Here is a 20,016-nt window from a genome sequence, read left to right as displayed (position 1 = left end):
GAGGGGCCCTGCGGCGGGGCCAGCAGTGGGCGGGGCCAGCAGTGGGCGGGGCCACCCACAAGTGCCACCTACGACCCCCTGGGTGGGGCGCAGGGACAGGGCAGGGCTCCTCAGACAGGAGGGGGGCACACACAGGGAGTGGCACCTGGCGAGCTCAGAAGACAAGGCGCAATGTCTAGGCAGAGCGCCGGATCCCGCCACGCCACGGGTCCCCCCCGGCCCAGGCCACGCGAGAGGTCACGGGGAAGGGCGTGCTGGGGGGATTTGACTGTGGAAGTCTCGTGCCCGGGGGCCACGGCTGTCCCTGGGTCCCCTTCCCGGGCCTCACCGAAGGCTGCGACGGTCCGGGTCGTAGCGTTCAGGCAGGAGCTGGCCCAGTGTCCGGTAAACAATGACCAGAGCGACAGCAAACTGGCCAGGGTCCTCCGGGTGCCTCCTGCGCCTGCTGGGCCCGGGCTCTGGGCGGGCTGTCGGGACGGCTCTCTGGATGGCTGCCCTCACCCCGGGGCCCTCTGCAACGGGAGCGCGGGGCATGAGGGCCGCGCTGGAGGCTCTGCACCCGCACCACGCTGCCTTCAGCTCAGCCACCACCTCTGAAACCCAGCAGAGGTCCCAGGCAACGCGGCATGGTCGCTCCTCAGAGCACCACACGGACGCCACGGGATCCGGCCCCTCCCAGGGGGCCGTGTGCACAAAAGGGCCTTGAGCAGATATTTTCATACCCACATTCACAGCTAACTCACAGAAGCCGAAGAAGGGAAGCCACCCAAGATCCACTCACAGTGAAAAGACAAATAATGCGGAAAAACCATTCCACACAGTGGGTTAGTATGCAACCCTAAAAAGGAAGGGAATTTTGATACCTGCTACAACATGAATTAACCTTAAGGAGACTACATTGAGTGACACAATGACAAATACTACAACTTCTCTTCTAGGAAGACTCTAGAAGAGTGGAGTTCTCAGAGATAAGATTCATAGAAGTACATGCCTGTGATCCCAGCTACTTAGAAAGCTAAAACTGGGTTTTAGCAGTTCAAAGGCAGCCCAGCCCAGGCAGAAAAACTTTATGAGACCCTTTCTAACCAAGTGCTGGGGACAGTCACGCATACCTGTAGTCCCAGCTACACCAGGAAACCTCAGATAGACAGGCTGCCAGCCAGGCACACCTCAGGAAGGAAATGAGACCTGCTCAAAGTTGATGAGTGCCATAAAAGGGGAGGGGAGGCGCTGAGGCATGGCTCAGAGGCACTGCTCCTGCCTGGGGCCCTGAGCTCAAATCCCAGGATCGCCAAAAATGAAAACACAAGCAACAGCAAACACAACCCAACCAAAACAAAACCAGAGCAGCTCCGTGTCTGCCAGGCAGGGGAGTTAGGATCCCGTGTAGTCACAGAGCGCAGATTGAGGAGAAAACAGAACAAGGTCTGTGGGGCCCTGAAACTGTGAAGACGCCCAGCTGCGGTGTCGGGCAGTGATGTCTGTCCCCACCCCTTCCTGGTCCCCACACCGGGCTGCTGCCGCAAAGCTGGGGAGCGGAGGACGGGTGGGGGCGGAGGGTCTATGGTTTGTCGCGGCCAGCAAATCTGTCCATTATCTGACCAAATGGTGACACTGGTACCGTGCAGGCCAGCTCCGGTGTCAGCAGACTGATCACACTGAATGAGCACCACCTGAGGGCCAAGGGGCCACCAGGGGGCTGTCCCTGGGCAGGGACGTGACTACCACAAAATAACAAGCTCCTGGGTCCCAGGCCGGGGCTCACAGGCCAGAGAGGGATGGCCAGATGCCACCGGAGAGCAGACATGACAGGATGACAGGGACAGGGCCCTCTGCTAGGGACACAGTGCGGAACACACGTGCACACGCAGGCTGACGAGTGTGCACCCAGGAACACATGCTCGTGCGTGTGCAGAACACACATGCCCGTGCTTGACCATGTGAAACATCTGCACACGTAGAAAACAGATACACACACACATACCGTGTGTGTGCTCACGAAATATACTCAGATAACACACCTGTGCATACTTGCACAGAGTATACACATGCATATTCAGACAAATGAAATATACAGGTAAAGAATGTATGTGTGCATCTTGAACACACAAGGCATACACACTCAGAGAATTACACATGTATACCTGCACACAGAATATGCAAACCAAGTGTACGGATGCACACTTGTACATAGGCATGTAGAAAATGTACTCATGCATTTCTACACATGAAATATATATATCAGTGAAGACATTGTATACACATGCCTCCCTGTGCACCTATACAAGACACACAAATAGTCAAGCATAAAATACATGTGGGGGCTGCGAAGGTGGCTTAGTGGTAGAGCGCTTGCCTCGCATGCATGAGGCCCTAGGTTCGATTCCTCAGCACCACATAAGCAGAAAAAGCCGGAAGTGGCGCTGTGGCTCAAGTGGTAGAGCACTAGCTTTGAGCTGAAGAGCTGAGGGACAGCGCCCAGGCCCAGAGTTCAGGCCCCACGACCAGCAAAAAAAATAAAATAAATAAAATACATGTGTGCTTATGAACAAAATACACATACATATACACATGCATGAGTTCCATGCATTTATCCATGCACAAGAGGAACACTCACACACTCACCATGAGCATATATAAGCAGTCTTTTTCTAAGATGCACACACATGGGAACACACCCATAAACACCCCCCCAGTCACTTCTATGGGTTGCTATGAACAAATGTGTACATAGACTTCACTGAGGAAAATGCGCAGGGCGGAAACAGGCCTTCCAGAAGACCTGGGCACCACGCCGGCTCTGGCTCTGCCTCTGGCGGTCTGGTGAGCAGGCCATGAACACCTACCCACCACAACTCGCTCTGCTCAGAACACTGTCTGGACGGCTCTGCACACCACCTCCGGGGAGGGCTGCAGGCAGGGGGGGCTGCGGGTGGGGGGGAGGGCTGCGGGTGGGGGAGAGGGTTGCGGGTGGGGGGGGCTGCGGGTGGGGGGGAGGGCTGCGGGTGGGGGGGAGGGTTGTGGGTGGGGGGGAGGGCTGCGGGTGGGGGGGAGGGTTGCGGGTGGGGGGGGCTGCGGGTGGGGGGGAGGGCTGCGGGTGGGGGGGAGGGTTGCGGGTGGGGGGGAGGGCTGCGGGTGGGGGGGAGGGCTGCGGGTGGGGGGGAGGGTTGCGGGTGGGGGGGCTGCGGGTGGGGGGGAGGGCTGCGGGTGGGGGGAGGGCTGCGGGTGGGGGGAGGGCTGTCGGGGGGTGGGCTGCGGGCGAGGGGAGGGCTGTCGGGGGGAGGGCTGCAGGTGCGGGGGAGGGCTGCGGGTGGGGGGAGGGCTGCGGGTGGGGGGAGGGCTGTCGGGGGGAGGGCTGCAGGTGGGAGGAGGGCTGTTGGGGGGAGGGCTGCAGGCAGGGGGGAGGGCTGTCGGGGGAGGGCTGCGGGTTGGGGGAGGGCTGTCGGGGGAGGGTTGTGGGTGGGGGGAGGGTTGCGGTTGGGGGGGAGGGCTGTGGGGGGTGGGGAGAGGGCTGTCGGGGGAGGGCTGCAGGCAGGGGGGAGGGCTGCGGGCAGGGGGGGCTGCGGGTGGGGGGAGGGCTGTTGGGGGAGGGTTGTGGGCGGGGGGGGAGGGCTGCAGGTGGGGGGGAGGGCTGCAGGTGGGGGGGAGGACTATGGGGGGAGGGCTGCGGGTGGGGAGAGGGCTGCAGGTGGGGGGAGGGCTGTCGGGGGAGGGTTGCAGGCGGGGGGAGGGTTGTGGGCGGGGGGGAGGGCTGCGGGGGGGGCGGGGGTTGGAGGCAGCTTCACCTTTTCTCTCCGGTGGCTTGAAGATGTCCGCTGGGAAGGACGCGAAGGACTCCAAGCCTCTCGGGAGCTCGTCCTGAACGGCCTCGAACCGCGGCACGCGGGCACCCGTGAAGTTGAACTTGTCAAAGACGTCGACTGCAAGAACTGGGGGACAGTGGTCAGTCACGCGCGACGTGGAGCTCCCAAAGTCACTCGATGGCTGCCACGCTGAGCAGCCAGCTCTTCTCAGGACTGGAATCTGAACTCAGATCCTTGACTGGCTAGGCACTGGCTCTTACATTTGAGCCAAGCCTCCACCCCTTTTGCCCAGGCTTTCTAGGGCCTCGCTTCTTGGCTGGCCAGCAAACACAAGGACTCTGTGGGTTGGCATCATGGATGCCAGGGGCCTAGCCCTGCCAGGAGGAAGGCCACGGCTGTGGAGTGGGGCCCAGGGAGGAGGAAGGGCCCTCCTGTGGAGTGGGCCCCAGGGTGGAGGAAGGCTCCTCCTGTGGAGTGGGGCCCAGGGTGGAGGAAGGCCCCTGCTGTGGAGTGGGGCCCCGGGGCCCGGGAAGGAGGAAGGCCCCTGCTGTGGCGTGGGGCCCGGGGCCCAGGGGCTTCTCGGGCGTTGGTGGGAGGTCTAGGATGTCTAGGATGGGTGCAGCTGTGCTTGACTTTCTCTGCCTACAGGGAACAGCCATGCCGACGCCCTGGCCTCCCCCCCCCCGCCCCGCGCACGTGGGCATGCGAGCTTGTGCTGTGCTGTCTGCTTCTGCTGACCACCCCGTCCTTGGCTTCCGGCCTCTAACGCTCCCTGTGCAGGGAGCCTGGGGGTCAACGTGAGCCGCCAGCCTCCCCAAGAACCCTCACACCTGGGGGTCCAGACGAGGAATGGGCACAGAGCCTGGGCCTCCCTTTCCTTGGTGGCGGAGTGAAGGCTACAGCCCCACCTGCCTCGCTGGGGGGGGCTCCCGCCGGCGGCCCTTACTCATGTTGGCGGTGACGATGACGAAGGGCCTGAGGTAGGTGCGCCTCACGTTGCGCGCCACGTTGCTGAAGTAGGCCTCGAAGCGCTGCAGCAGCTGCGCGGCCCCTCCCTGGCTGCGCTGGATCTGCTCCCACGACGCCCTGGTGGCCGGCGCCAGGAGAGCGCTGCCCGCCTGGACCACATCCTGGCCAGACAGACAGACAGCACTCAGCCTCAGGTGGAGGCCTGGTCACGCAGCAGAAGCAAGCCGGCTTCTAGGAAGTGGTCGGCTGGCCAGGACCAGGCTGGGCCCCGGTGGGGAGGAGAGACGGCCAGGGATGTCATCTCCGAGGCCACGGCAGCCAGGAGGGCGCCTGCGGGGTTTCCCTGCACCCCGAGACGTGCCACGAGGCCCAGGGGGCACAGGCACGGGAACCGCAGCGGATCGGCCGTGCCGGGGAGCGCGGGCGCTGCCGGTGACCCCGCAGGGATGCGTGGTGTGGCGCGTGCCGGTGCGCGGCCGGGAGCCAGCGCCCGGCCAGGGCTGGGGGCACAACCCAAGGTGGAAAGCCGTGTGGAAACTTGTTCTGGAAGATCCCCAGGTGGAGAGGCAACGCCAGCATCATGCTCTCGGGCCGGGAGGCGATCCGAGCAACACCTGCCGAGGCCCGAGGCTCTGCATAGCGGGGCGCAGGGGCACCCCGTGGGCTGAGGACAGGGCCTGGAGGGACCCCGAGGCGGCTCTGTGCATGGCGGGGTGCAGGGGCACCCCGTGGGCTGAGGCAGGGCCTGGAGGGACCCCGAGGCGGCTCTGTGCATAGCGGGGTGCAGGGGCACCCCGCGGGCTGAGGCAGGGCCTGGAGGGGGTCCCGAGGCGGCTCTGTGCATAGCGGGGCCCAGGGGCACCCCGTGGGCTGAGGCAGGGCCTGGAGGGACCCCGAGGCGGCTCTGTGCATGGCGGGGTGCAGGGGCACCCCGTGGGCTGAGGCAGGGCCTGGAGGGACCCCGAGGCGGCTCTGTGCATGGCGGGGTGCAGGGGCACCCCGTGGGCTGAGGCAGGGCCTGGAGGGACCCCGAGGCGGCTCTGTGCATGGCGGGGTGCAGGGGCACCCCGTGGGCTGAGGCAGGGCCTGGAGGGGGGTCCCGAGGCGGCTCTGTGCATAGCGGGGTGCAGGGGCACCCCGTGGGCTGAGGCAGGGCCTGGAGGGACCCCGAGGCGGCTCTGTGCATGGCGGGGTGCAGGGGCACCCCGCGGGCTGAGGCAGGGCCTGGAGGGGTCCCGAGGCGGCTCTGTGCATGGCGGGGTGCAGGGGCACCCCGTGGGCTGAGGCAGGGCCTGGAGGGGTCCCGAGGCGGCTCTGTGCATGGCGGGGTGCAGGGGCACCCCGGGGGCTGAGGCAGGGCCTGGAGGGACCCCGAGGCGGCTCTGTGATGCGCACAGCCCTTTCCACACGCCCGGCCTGCTACGTATCCCTCGCCAGCCCCTCCACAGGACGCGGCTGGGGTCCGACGGCTTCCTTGGTGCAGGATAGGCGGAGCTTGCGGGAGTGGGAGGGGCCAGCAAAGTGAGCACGCGGGGGACCGTGGTGTCCACAGCACAGGACACGGTCAGCGATGCTGTGGGGCAGCTCACGCCCACACTTGGTGGGTGTGGGTGCACCATGAACACTGGGCCCTCCGCTTACAAGCTCTGCCTCGGTTTCCTTTCCTGCCAGGTGAATGGGTAGGAGACACTCACTGGAAGGGATGGGGGAGAGATACGGGGCTGTCACACGAACCACCCTGAAAGCTGGCGCAGAGGCACCAGCGGCTCAGGTCTGTCATCCCAGCTACTCAGGAGGCTGAGGTCTGAGGATCGTAGTTCCAACCCAGGGAGGAAAGTCTGAGAGACTCACCTCCAGGGAACCACCAGAAAACTGGAAGTGATAGAAGGCTAACTTTGAGCAAAAGAGCTTGGGGACAGAGCCCAGGCCCTGAGTTCAAGCCCTACAACTGACACACACACAAAAAGCCAGTAGTAGAGTTGTGGCTCAAGTGGTAGAGTGCCAGCCTAGAGCAAAAAAGCAAGAGTGTGAGGCCCTGAGTTCAAGCTCCAGTAGAAGCACAGGAAAAAAGACAAAGGGCACTATGAGCAGGGGTCCCTCACTGTTAGACGCTCCAGGCCGTGGCTGCCCTTGTCAAAGCATGTCTAACGGCTGCTGGGCTAGGCCCCTGAGGCAGGGACACCAAACGTGACGGACTTTCACGTGGGCACCAACTCCCGCGCCCAGACGCCGTGGCTCCACACCGCACGCGCCCGGCTGCGGCACAGGCCTCCTCGTACCTGGTGGAAGTTGACGTCGCGCGTGGCGGCCAGCTCGAAGCCCTGCTGCTGGCTCTCATGCTGCAGGACGCGGGCCAGCAGCTGGTAGGCCGTGCGCACGTCATTGCCGAAGAGCACGCCACCCTGGCGCGTGGCGTTCCGCAGGGCCTTCGCCAGCCTCAGGGACCTGTCGCCGTCCATCTGCGTCTCGTTGCGGCTCAGCTTGTCGTTCTGGAAGGAGGGAGACGCCGGATGCTGCTGCTGCTGCCCCAGGCCTTCCCGCGAGAAAGGCGCTACTTTCTGGTGGAATTATCCTAGAAAATTATTCTAGGGAAAGAAAAATCCTAGTGCCCAGAAATGGCCGTGGGCTGCTGTCCACGGCAGGAAAAAGGGGATCTCACGTGAAAAAGATACCAGGTGACTAAGTCTAGCAGATGAAACTCCCCAATCCTCAGGCTAATACAGGCGGATGTGGGAACTCTAGCTACAGAACCAAGAGACGCCAACAGATACACTTGTGTGTGTCCAGCTCGGAGGCCCGCCAGAATCAGGGAGCCTGGCCCCGGCCTCTGACCAGTAGCACTGGCACCCTGGCGGTCCCCTGACTGCATGCCTGTGCCAACCTCCTACGTTGGTGGCCTCTGACCTACCATGACCTTGAGGTCCAGGAAGGAGCCTGTGGTACAGTTGAAGAGCTCCGGGGGCAGCCAGCCCTTCTCCCCGCTGCAGTGCCGAATGGCGTTTCCTAGAGAACCAGAACACACGTGCAGAAACAGAAATGTGGACCACAGCTGGAAAGTACTTATACCCCAGCACTGAGCAGACCCCGGGACCCTGGGAGGCCGGGCTGCACAGACCCACGACCACAGGACGGAAGGCCCAGCTGCAGACCCACAGCGTGAGGCTGACACGTATGGCCTCCTTCCACCCTGGGGTCCCCTCCAAAGGTACTGTGATGTTTGCAACCTGGCCCCGGATGCCCAGCAATACAAGCAAACGCCTGGGCGCACAGGGAGGAGAGGGACCAGCCACGCGCCCAGCCCACTACGGCTGGTCTGCACTCCAGTGCCCCTTCCTGTGTGGTTCCACTGCGGTTGCATCTCACAGCCCAGTGCAGGGTGGTGAGGGGACTCGTCCAAGGCCCCGGCAGAGCAGTGGGACCCACGGACAGAGACAGAGCTCACCACCCATGTGCGACCCCAGCTGTTCTTTGTTTTCTTTTTATGTCGTCATGAGGCTTGAACTCGGCCGAGGTGCTATCCCTGAGCTCTTTTGCGCAAGGCTAGAGCTCTAGCACTTTGAGCCGCAGCTCTACTTCCAGTTTTCTGGTGGTTAATTGGAGATAAGAATCTCACGGACTTTCCTGCCAGGCTGGCTTTGAACTACTGTGATCCTCAGATCTCAGCCTCCTGAGTAGCTAGGATTTTAGATGGGAGATACCAGCCCAGCCTACAGATCGCTTTCCCAGGCCTGTGACGGTCTACTGTTCTTCCCTGAGGGCATCCTGGACTGTGGGACTTACCCACAGATCCTTTCGGGCATGGCACTGCGGCCGGTTGCCCAAACTTGGTCTGTGGCCACCAGATGCCAGCCTCGAATGCTCTGGGACACCCGCTGTAGATCACTGGGGGACAGAGGAAAAGACACGACTCAGCTCAGCACCCTGTGTTCACCAACAGGAGCCCCTCCCCCTGACCGTGCCCCTGGCAGCTTCCTGTGCCCACTGGTATCAGAACTGGCTTCACCCACGGCCTCAAGACTGGCCAGGCTCTAGAAGGCCGAGGAGAACCTAGAACATGCGGTTGCCGGCATGCAGGCACGGCACACAGCCTGCCGCAGTGTGGCGGGAAGGGTGGGGAGGAGGACCTTCGCAGCCCAGCGCGGTGACTTCGGCGAAGGGGCTGTCGCAGCGGTTGCACTGGCGGCCGATGACGCCCGGCTTGCAGGCACACTGTCCCGTGTCCATGTCGCAGGCCCGGCTGCGGGAGCCGTGCGGGAAGCAGTCGCACGGCAGGCAGGCGTCCTGGGCAGGGGGCTTGTAGTAATTCTCCTGCAAGAGCCAAAGCGCGTGTGATGCTGCACACAAGGACCATGAGCAGCCCCGCGGGGCCCAGGCCGCACAGGAGCCCGACAAGTCCCCCCCCCCCCCCATGCATGGCTACTGTGACCTTCAGGCCGGCACTAGGATTCATGTTGCTGGCAGCCTAAGGTGAGAGGTGTCCCACAGGTCAGCCCAAGGTCAAGGGAGTCGGCTTCTTATGATGTGGCCTGAAGACGTGGTATGTGACACGTGGCTGGCTGCTCTGCTCGGCACACGTGCGAGCGCATGTACATACTTGTGAGGACTGGGAATGGACGGTGAAGCCAGTGCTTCTGCCTCCTCACTTACTGCAGTGTGTGTGTGTGTGTGTGTGTGTGTGTGTGTGCGTGTGTGCGCGTGCTGGTACCGGGGCTTGAATTCAGGGCCCTGGCTGTTTGCTGTTCCCGAGCTCGCTCGCTCGCTCAAGGCTAGTGCTCTACCACTTGAACCACAGCTCCACTTATGGCTTTTTGGTGGCTTGAAGACAACAGTCTCAAGGACTTTCCTGACCAGGTTGGCTTTGAACTGCGATCCTCAGGTCTGAGCTTCGTGAGTAGCTGGGATTGCAGGTGTGAGTCACTGGCACACAGCCTTCATCTTTAGTTTCTGTGTGCACATTAAGAGTCGGAGCCGCATCTTCAGCTGTTAATATTTAAAATCTTCATCATTACTGAAGGCCAGCTTGGAAAAAAGCAGGACCATGGCCAACTATGCAGAGCTTAACTGGTGTTGGACGTGGGACATCCTTCACAGAAATCTCTAGATCTCTTGTGACCCACTAGGTGTGGGGGCAGAGAACAAACCTGTGAGGATTTAACCGGCAACAATCCCAGTTCTCACGCGGGGGGCGGGGGTTAGGGGGCTGACCTAGTGAGTATGTGAGGCAGCCAGGACGTGTGCACAGACAGAAGAGCGCGCAACACCCACAGACATGCGTGCAAGGCTGTGTGTGTGACAGCGAGGGAGAGCAGGCATCTACAAATGTAGGCGGGGTGTGTGTACAGTGGATGAGTGTGAACATACGTGCATGCACTCTCAGGGATGAGTGTGTAGGATTCTGTGTGCATGTGCATTGCACAGGATTGAACATGTGTTTCATGTGGTAATGTATACACGAGTTTGGTGTGGGATTGTGTGTACACCTGTGTTTCATGTAGGATTGGGCATGCATGGGTGTTTTGTGTAGGACTATGTATACATACGTGTTTTGTGTAGGATTGTACGATACATATTTCATGTAGGATTGTGGGTACACATTTTGTGTGGGTTTGTATGTACACAAGTTTTTCACAGGACTGTATATGTGTGTGTGTGTTCCATGTAGAATAGTGCACACACGTGTTTCACGTAGGATTGCACACACATTTCATGTAGGATTTTGTGCGTACATGTTTCATGTAGGATTACACATGTGTTTCATGTAGGATTGCACACACGTTTTGTGTAGGATTTTGTGCATACATGTGTCTGTGGATAATTGCACTTACACATATGTTTCATGTAGGACTGTGTGCACACGTTTCTGGCAGGATCGTGTGTGCACGTTTCCGGTACGATTTTGTGTGCACGTGTGTGTGTGTAGGGCTGCATGTGTGTGTCTGTTCCATGTAGGATTGTGTGCACACACGTTTCATGAATTCTGGGTGTGTGTGTTGTATATGATTGCACACGCATGTGCTTCACGTGGGACTGCGTGCACACACGTGTGTTGTGCAGCGCCGTCCCTGGCCGTGCTGGGCGCCGCACCTTGCACTGGCACTGGCCGTTGGTCTTGTTGCAGTCGGGATCGAAGCCCTGGCTGACGGCACAGTGGCAGGGGCCGCAGATGGGGTTGCCCCACCAGCCTTTGGGGCACGGAAGGTCCACTCTGGTGGGAAATAAGATGGCATTGGAGGTCTACAGAAGAAAGGGTAGAGCCTGCCAGGGCCTGTGCAGGCTGGCATCCCATCGCCACATCACCCCCAACCATCCCTCTCCCCCTCTCCCTCCTCCTCCCAGCACCTCCCTCCTGGCCCCCCCCCCCCCCCGCCACATCTGGTGTGTGCCTCTCAGGGTCAAAGCCACCCAGAGGAGAGCGAGGCGGACGGGGAGGAGAGGCTCTGGGGTCGGGAGGCGGCGCACGGGGCCCTTACTTGTTCTCGCAGTACGGCCCGTAGTGGCCCGGTCCACACTCGCATGCATAGCCCCGCGGGGAGCCTGGGGGGCGCACGCAGGCCGCCGCGTGCTTGCAGGGGTTCAGGTGACAGGCGTCCACGCACTTCTGTCCAAAGTACCCTACGGGGACAGGGCCGCTGTCACCTCTGCGTGACAGAGGTGACAGGCAGAGGGCGTGGCAGGGAGGAGCCCAGCCGCAAGAAGCCAGGCGCTCGGCGGGCGGGACTTGGAAATGGAAGACAGCCTGTCAAGGCTTCCAGGGAGGCTGTGAGCTGGGGTGGAAGGGGGGGTCCCCAGCCACCCCAGGAAGCAAATGGAGGGTGAGTTCCCAGACCCCCAACTTCAGGGGTGACATGTGCCTGGCGAGGAAGGCGTGGTGCCCGCGGGCCCCAGCGCTGGCTCTCGCCGCCCGGCGGGGGAGGGCCACTCGGGAGCGGACCCACCTTTGTCGCACACGCAGGAGTAGCCGTCCCAGGTGTCCTGGCAGCGGCTGTGCGGGGGGCAGGGGCCCGAGGCGCATGGGTTCTCCACGCTGCAGCCATCCCGCACCCGGACCTTCAGCGCGTCATTCATGTTCAGCGTGGCAATGTTGGTGGACGTCTCCCCCATCCTCACCCCCTGCATTAGAGTGGGCAGCTGCAGTCAGTCCTGGACATGAGGGTGGAGGAACCCCACGGGAGCCCCAAATCCTCCCCCATCCTCCACGGGACACTTCCTAAGCCGAGCGCCTGGGGCTCCCAGGGAGGCCGACGTTGGGTCATCGGAGAGGACCAGGAGCAAAGGCAGGACTGAGTCACTGCACAAACCGTTCCTGCCAGCCAGAGCTGGGGCCTCACGCCCGTCAGCCCAGCTACTCGTCGGGAGGCTGCAGTGTGAGGATCGCAATTTGAAACCAGCCCAGGCAGCAGAGTCCATGAGACTCTTACCGCCAACAAACCAGCAGAAAGCCAGAAGTGAGACCCAGCTCAAGTGGTAGAGCACCAATTTTGATTTAGAAAAAGAAAAACCAAGTGAGAGCACAAGTCTCTGAGTTCAACAAACAGACAGACAGACAGACAGACAGATGGACAGACAAACAGCTCCTGTGGCAGCCACTTCAGCCGGGCTGGAACACACTGGGGGAGGGGGGGGGGAACAATGTGGGAGCTGGGAGGGGTCTAAGGAGGAACAGGAGACTCTAAAGCTGGGGCTCAGCTTGCCTGGTTGGCAGCCCGATCCGGGGCACTGGAGGCCCGGGTGGCCCGCGAGGCGGTCCCGGCCCCTGCCGTACCTGCATGCAGCCTCGAAAGCCACGGCGCACGGAGACCTGGTCCTCAGACACGCCCCCGACTGCCACGCTGTGCATCTTCAGCCCTGGGAGCTGGTTCCCGATCTGCACCGTGTTCTGAGCAGAGAGAGGAGCGGCGTGCTGATGGTGACAACAGGTCACCGCTCCCCGGACGGAGGTCCCAGGCCTCCACCCTCGGCCTGGCTGTGTGCAGAGGGCCAGGTGACGGACCAAGGGGCCGTGGGGGCACGGGCAACCCTCAAGCCCTGTAATGGGCACGCCGGGCAGGCGTGAGCCAGGGCAGGGAGTGGACAGGCGGGCGGGAGGCAGGAAGGCGGGCCTGCTCACCTGGTCCATCCCGTAGTCCAGGGTCACGACCGCCAGGTACTTGATGTCCTTGCCCTCCTTGGCGCTCCGCAGCTCTACCAGGAGGTGGTGCCACGCCCCGTCGGTCACCCGGAACCGGGACAGCTGCAAGGACGCCACGTCAGAGGAGCCGTAAGACACCTCAAACCGGATGTAGTGGTTCAGGATCTGCGGGCAGAGAGACGCCCCTGACGCTCCAACCGTCAAAGCACTGCGGTGTCCCCGCAGCCGCTGCACAAACCGACCCGGGCTGCGGGCTTGTTTCGGGGGTGCTAGGGACTCGACGCGAGGCCCCACGCTTGCTGGATATGCACACCACCACGTGGGCGCCCTGGCCCTTTGTGCTTCCCCCTTTTTGGCCCAGACTGGCCTGTTCAGACGGGGTCTTGTTAACTGTTTGCCCCGGAGGGTCTCAAATGACAATCTGATCTGAAGAGCCTGGATTACAGGTGTGGACCACTGTACTCAGCTCAAGCCAGGCAACTTTCAATCCATCCAATCTCTCGCGTCTAATGACATGTTTGAAAAACAGCCGAGCTCAGCGCTGCGAGCGGCTGAGATGGGAAGTCCTGTAGCAATGCGGCCAGGGCGAAGTTCCGGCAGAAAACACAAGTTCCTCCAGAAAACACAAGGTAAACGAGACAGAAGACCTTCGGTGCAGGGTGCTGGGGAACTCCAGGTACAGCAGAATGTCAGCCACAGCCAGGGACAGCAGGACCCGCAGAGCAGACAGCTGGACCTGCAACACTGGGCACCACTCTGCAGGCTGCTGCGGGTGCTGACAAGCCTGGGACGTGGGGGTCAGGGCGTCCAGCCAGGCTCCCTGGTCCCTGGACTGCAGGCTGTAAGACCCAGGGCTCTGCACTTTTGTCGGTCATGGGGTTTGAACTCACAGCCTGGGTGCTGTCCCTGAGCTCTTCCACTCAAGGCTAGCACTCTGCCACTTTGAGCCACAGCTCCACTGCTGGTTTCCTGATGGTTATTGGAGCTTGCCTGGGCTGGCTTTGAACCACAACCCTCCAATCTCAGCCTCCTGAACAGCTAGGAAGTAAACATGCAGAGCAGATCTTGCTGCAACAGTGCCCGGCGTGGACTCCTTGGTCTGAAGGTGCTAATACGCTCTGTAAAGACGGTGCCCAGGGGCAGCCATGGCCGATAACGACACCTCTGCCCCGGCTTCCGATTCTCTCCACGTTTTCAATACAAACTCAATAATGATCCTATTGATGATGATGATAATACATAACCGCGCACATGAGAAGATAAGACAGCGTACCCGAAAGCCAAGAGGAGTGAAGAGCAAAAACAGACCCCTCGGGCCTCCAGTCTGTGCCGTTATGCAGAACTGACACATGAAAACCTCGCAACAGCTCAGCCTGAGAGCAGCTCAGCACACGCTCACGCTCACGCAGAACACACAAAACCACAGACACCCACTAGCCGTGTGGTGTGGAAAAATCTCCACATATTACAAAGCAAAGCTCAGATTGTATGGCCCAAACCCCGCTGGACTTGCTGTAAGAAACACCAAGATGCTTTTCTAGAAAATGCCACGAACGCGCTAACTCAGAAATAACCTACAGATCTCAGACAAGTCCAGAATGGGCATCAGAAAAGGCTGTTTGTTGCTGTTGTCCTGCTGCTTTTTGTGCTAGTCCTGGAGTTTGAACTCAGGACCTGGGCACCGTCCCTGAGCTTTTACACTCAAGGCTAGGACTCTTACCACTTGAGCCACAGCTCCAATTCTGGATTTTGGTGGTTAACTACAGATAGGAGTCTCACGGATTTTTTTGCCCAGGCTGGCTTAGAACCACAGTCCTCAGATCTCAGCCTCCTGAATAGCTAGGATTATAGGCGAGAGCCAGTGGAGCTTGGTAAAAAAGCTATTTGCTTTTAAATCAAAGAGAACTGGACTATAACTTGTTTTCAAGTTTCTCTAGAATAACTTTTTTTTTTTCCTTTATGGCAGTGCTCGAATTTGAATGCAGACGCTTGTACTTGCTGAGCCATTCCCCAACCTAATCTTTTGCTGATTCCTTTTGAAACATCTCCTTTCCTGCCCAGACACGTGCCCGCGCTGTCCTCTGCTGCGTTGGTCTCCCGTGCGTGTTGGGGATCACAGGCACGCCCCGCAGTGTCCCTCCCAACGGGAGTCCTGCAGGCTTTCCTGCGCGGGCTGGCTGGGAACTGCGACCTCCAGATCACAGCACTTGCCAGTGTGCCCAGCTACGGGATGGCCTGAACCACATGCCTCCCGGTGGAAGCCTCTCACGGAGCTGCGATTACAGGCGCGAGCTGCCGTGCCCAGCTTTGCCTTTTAATGTTCATTTCCTTTCACGCTTCAAGTTTTCCTTGCCACCTCCTCCTCTGTCCTTGCTAAGAATCAGGCCAGTGGTAGGAAGGCCGCCATGTCTAGACAGAAGCAGTGGCTATGATAAGCCACAGGGGCTACCAACCACCTCGTCCCGTCACAAATTCAAGACGGGAGTCAACGACCCCAGGGTTGCCCCATCCAACAGGGATCTGAGATCAGATTCTTGTTCTGCCTGCGTGGGTTCAGATGGGCCCCCGGGGAGCTCCTCAGGCCTAGACAAGGCCCAAGAGCTGAATGCATCTCTAGAAAGGACCAGAACGCTCCTGTAATACCCACTACCTGCCTATGGGAACTGTCCTGGGGAAGCTCTGGCTGCCCCTGGGCCGCGCTTCCTGCCTCCCAGCCCGGCTCAGGGAAGGCGGGCTGGCCCCTGGCAGAGCCCGGGGCGTGGAGACTGGGCTGCCAGCCCGTAGGGAGCTGCCAGGCATCGGCCAAAGCCAAGAGGGTGCGGCGGGTTCTCCCCAGGGAGACGCTGCTCACGTGCCTGCCCTGCACTCCCAGCAAGTCTGTGAACCCCCCCCAGAGAGGAAGACGAGAGCCCCTGATGCGGGCGGTACCCCGAGACCCAGGGGGTGCCCTGGAGGCTCTGTGTCAGGCTGTGCTGAGAGCCATGCTGGGCCGGGACCGGCTGCGGTGAGATGCAGAGGGTCTGTCCTCTGGTCTGGGCTCCCCTCAGCCTCCTCTCGCCACCGCTCAGGGTCCTCGCCCACTAACCTCTGACGGGCCCTCAGAGCCACGTGTGAGCGGGCATCTCCGTGCACCCCGTGCGGAGCGGGAGCGAGTGTGGGTGCCCCTCGGGGTCTGTCCCTGACATCGCCAGCCTCTGCCCCGGCCTCCAAAGCGAGAACTGGGAGCCGCGGGCCCGCAAGCCAGTCCAAGAGGGACTTCCCGATCACAGAGTCACCGCCCCCAGGCTGTCATCCTGGGACAGGGGCGCCCATGTCCAGGGGAGACCTGTAGCGTGGCAAGAGGCTGATCAAAGACAGCAACTGTGCAGGAAGGAGGGGAGAGAGGAGGAGAGAAGGAAGAGGGGAAGGAAGGGAGGGGAGGGGAGGAAAAGAAGGAGGGAAGGAAGGGAGGGAGGGAAACAACACGGGGAGGGATGGAGGGAAGAGCCTCTGGTTGTTCTAAGGTGGAGACAATAAACGCACTGTGGGAAGGAAGTGTAAATACACCCAGCTCTCTTCACATGCACTCACACATGCACACACGCACACACATGGACAAACATACATATGCATGCACAGACTGGTGTATAGATACACACATCCACACACAGACACACACACGTATGCACAACGATGTCTTCATCTACACACAAACACACATCCACACAGGCACGTGCTCAGACATACACACATGTATGCACAATGTGCAGACACATGCATGCATTATGCATACATACACACATACACATGGGCATGCTCCGCAGACACCCACACAGCGACAGACACATGGAGGCACGCTTGCACATACGTATACATACTTGGAAAAAGCCGAGAAGGAAGACACATCCAGTGACAGAATTCCTTCAAGCAAGATGGATGGGCTTGCTCAGGCCAACTTTCCTAGGAGCCTATGACTCCCAAGGCTGCTGCACCAGGAAAGAACAGGTCTAGGGGCTCCCATGAACCTCCAGGAGGGGGAACTGTGGGGCGCTTGGGGAGCCTGGTGCTGATCAGTGAGTAATGTGGACGGCGGCCGACACAGGAACATCTGTACCGCGGGACACAGGGAGGTGGGACCGTAGGCTTGGGGCTGGGAGGGGCAGTCATGATGGACAGCTAGCTGTCAAAGCAGTGGCTCCCACAAGAGAAAGCAACCTGGCTGGGCACACACCTGGAATCCCAGCTACTGGGGAGACTGAGACCTGACGATCATGGTTTGAAGCCAGCCTGCCTAGGAAAGTGTGATTCTTATCTCCCATAAATTACCCCTTCTCCTCCAAATAGCCAGAAGTGGGGCTGTGGCTTGATTGATGGAGCACTAGCCTTGAGCAAAAGAGCTCAGGGACAGCACCCAAGCCCTGAGTTCAAGCCCTAAACATACGAGCATACACACACACACACACACACACACACACAGAGAAAGCAACCTGCCATTGGTTCTCAATGAAGAACCTCTGGCTCTTAGAAGATCTAAGTGGAAACTATTTGTGATGTTAAATAAATAAAATAATAATAATAAAAAGCAATGGAGGAAGTGGCGCTGTGGCTCAAGCAGTAGAGCGCTCGCCTTGAGCTGAAGAGTGCAGGGACAGCGCCCAGGCCCAGAGTTCAAGCCCCACAACCGACAAAAATAAGAAACTGTTCATTTGGCTTTGTTTTAAAACTGCTCCGGCAGCCCAGGCGGTGCTGGACCCTGAGGGCCTCCTGCCTCAGCCTCCCAAGTCCTGGGATTACAGGAGTCCATCACTGTGCCCAGCAAGGAATTCTGTTATCTAGCGTTTCAATGAAACAAACAGTAAAGACCTCACGCAAGCGAACAAACGCTCAGAAAACACACATGGGAGGCATGCAACAGGTCCCTGGAGCCTTATGGCTAGGCCACCTCCCAGACACAGTGACAATGGTGACAGAGCTGTCGGCGCTGGCTTGCCCAGAGGCCCGCTACTCCCCTCCCAGCGGGAACTCTGCTGCCATCAGCTCTGAAATACCTAAAATCTAGCCAGAAAACAGGCCTGACCCCCGCAGCCTTGGGCGGGGTGGGGGAGCTCCCGTCTAAGATCACCCGGTACATGACCCCAGGTCTGCCTGCCTCGGGACCACGAGTCCTGTCCTGGCTGTAAGGAAGGGAAGAAAGCCCTGGAAAGGAAACCGCGGTGGGAAGCCAGGCCCCTCTCCTCCGCTGAATGGCTCGATTGTGCTCCTGCCCGGCCGCGGCTCACATTTCCCTTCCAGCTCCGCTGGGGCGGGCGCAGGAGTGGCGGGTGTGCCCCTGCGAGGCGCCCTGGGAAACCCCGCACCCGGCCCCCTCTCTCCCACCTGCCCTGCGGCCCCACTCACCTGGAGATGGAGCCCCGAGGACATGCCCGCCGTGGCTTCCAGCAGCACGCCATCCTCCTTCTGGGTCCGGAACATGAGCCCCAGGTACCAGGGCACAGAGATGGTGATGTCCAGGTCGCTCCAGGACACCAGGCTCTCCCCGCTGAAGTGCTGGGCATGGGGCATGGCTGTGGACACAGACCACATTGCACAGGTGGAGGGAGGGCGCCAGGCGCTGGGGTGGGTGGTGGCTTCACCCCAGTCCTGGGCCCTTCTCATCTTAACGCTAAGGCCCACGCGCTCTGTGACAAATCCAGCCCTCAGAGCCCAGCACTGGGTAATGCTGACCCCCACCGGGTTCTGGTGAGGCCTGGGCGCTTCGTCCATAGCCGAGGTGTGGCAAGGGTCCCCGGGCTGGGGGGGCTGGGCAGCCCTGGGGCCCGAGGGGTGGGCCTGCCAGACCCTCCCACCTGTCCGGCCCACACGTAGCCCGGGAACCTAGGCAGGGGCAGGGCTCGTGAGGGGAGGGTGAGCGCTGGCACACACACTCAGACCACAGTTCTGCCCATTGTTTCCTTCGGAAGACTCTGGGTCCTTCTGTCTACCCAGAGCAGGTGTGAGCGCACAGCCTCACGGGCGCGGAGGCCCCGCCCCAGGAGATGCCTGTCGGCCCGGCTGGGCCCCAGGCAAAGCCCACCAGTACAGGTGGCCCTTCACAGCTTGTGTATTGGGGCCCGCAGGTGACTCCCGTGCGGGACTTCTCAGAGCCCTACATTTGCTGACAGGAACTGGGATATCTGGAGGTGCGGGCAGTGGACACCCCGAACAGGTGTGGACAGCTCCATCCCGTCCTTATTTTCTGGTTAATGAATTAGCAGCACTTGGGTTCCGACTCAAAGGTTTGCTTGAGCGCCACCTCCAGCCCTCCCTGCTCTGGTTATAAACAGCCCACACCAGCCTGGCCGGAGATCTTCTATCTAAGCTTTCCAGCTTCTCAGCTGGTCTGACATGCACGCACCACACACTCAGCTGCCCGGTACTGAGACTGCCTGGCGGGCCTCCAACCACCATCCTCCTGACCCCAACCTCCTAAGAAGCTAGGACTACAGGTGTGAGCCACAGGTGCCTGGCTGATTTATCTTAAAATTTAAGAGTGTCAATGACTGAAAAACCACCACAACAACAAATGCTTCAAAATGAAGTTGCTGTTCAAAGCTGCCAGATCTATCTATAACCGCACAGAGGTGGGGGGGGGGGAGGGGGGAGGGGGGGAGGGGAGGGCACGGGGCAGGGAGGGATCTGAGGACTCAGCCGTTTGTTCACCAGACGGTGCCATGGAAGGTGAACGGGGCCCCGCACCTCCGGCTGGCCCTGACCGGAGGAGGCGCTCCTTCCCTGGCTCCAGCCCTGCCCCCCCCCCTCCCCAGCTCCCACCCCCTGTGCCCGGGGCAGCTGCGGCCGGGGCAGCTGCGGCCGGGGCAGGAGCGGCGCCAAGCCCTCACCTTGCTCACAGTTCTTGCCGCCGAAGTGGAGCGGGCACTCGCACAGATACATGTTCCACCTGTTCACACAGGTGCCCCCATTCTGGCATGAGGTCCCATCGCAGAAGTTCCTTTGGGCGGCACAGCCTGGCAAGGCAGAGCACACAGCCAGGCCTTAGCGCAGGGGACCGGAGCCGGGCCCCCGGGGGACCCACCTCCTTCCCACAAGGGGCCCGACGTGAACGGAAGTGGCTGAAGCTTCAGCCAGGCGGGAACACTG

General features: G+C 60.7%; 1 protein-coding gene across 1 annotated transcript in view; it reads right to left on the bottom strand.

Annotated features, from left to right (window-relative positions):
- Window positions 1–20,016, bottom strand: part of LOC122096818 (cadherin EGF LAG seven-pass G-type receptor 1-like) — a 73,571-nt gene that overhangs the window by 18,320 nt on the left and 35,235 nt on the right. The window contains exons 8-21 of the mRNA XM_042667342.1: window positions 19,758–19,883; window positions 18,277–18,443; window positions 12,880–13,065; window positions 12,535–12,648; window positions 11,708–11,882; window positions 11,243–11,384; window positions 10,857–10,977; window positions 8,897–9,080; window positions 8,553–8,654; window positions 7,681–7,775; window positions 7,052–7,261; window positions 4,750–4,933; window positions 3,786–3,929; window positions 329–512 (exon numbers count right to left, since the gene is read on the bottom strand). Of these exons, the coding sequence (XP_042523276.1) occupies window positions 329–512; window positions 3,786–3,929; window positions 4,750–4,933; window positions 7,052–7,261; window positions 7,681–7,775; window positions 8,553–8,654; window positions 8,897–9,080; window positions 10,857–10,977; window positions 11,243–11,384; window positions 11,708–11,882; window positions 12,535–12,648; window positions 12,880–13,065; window positions 18,277–18,443; window positions 19,758–19,883 (2,134 nt within the window). The remainder of the gene's footprint in view (window positions 1–328; window positions 513–3,785; window positions 3,930–4,749; window positions 4,934–7,051; window positions 7,262–7,680; window positions 7,776–8,552; window positions 8,655–8,896; window positions 9,081–10,856; window positions 10,978–11,242; window positions 11,385–11,707; window positions 11,883–12,534; window positions 12,649–12,879; window positions 13,066–18,276; window positions 18,444–19,757; window positions 19,884–20,016) is intronic.

This window comes from Dipodomys spectabilis, unplaced genomic scaffold (assembly GCF_019054845.1).
Source record: "Dipodomys spectabilis isolate Male_0828 unplaced genomic scaffold, ASM1905484v1 ptg000392l, whole genome shotgun sequence".
In the NCBI taxonomy this organism is placed as follows: domain Eukaryota; kingdom Metazoa; phylum Chordata; class Mammalia; order Rodentia; family Heteromyidae; genus Dipodomys; species Dipodomys spectabilis.
The sequence above is the reverse complement of the archived record's forward strand: the minus strand, read 5'-3'. Positions and strand labels throughout refer to the sequence as shown.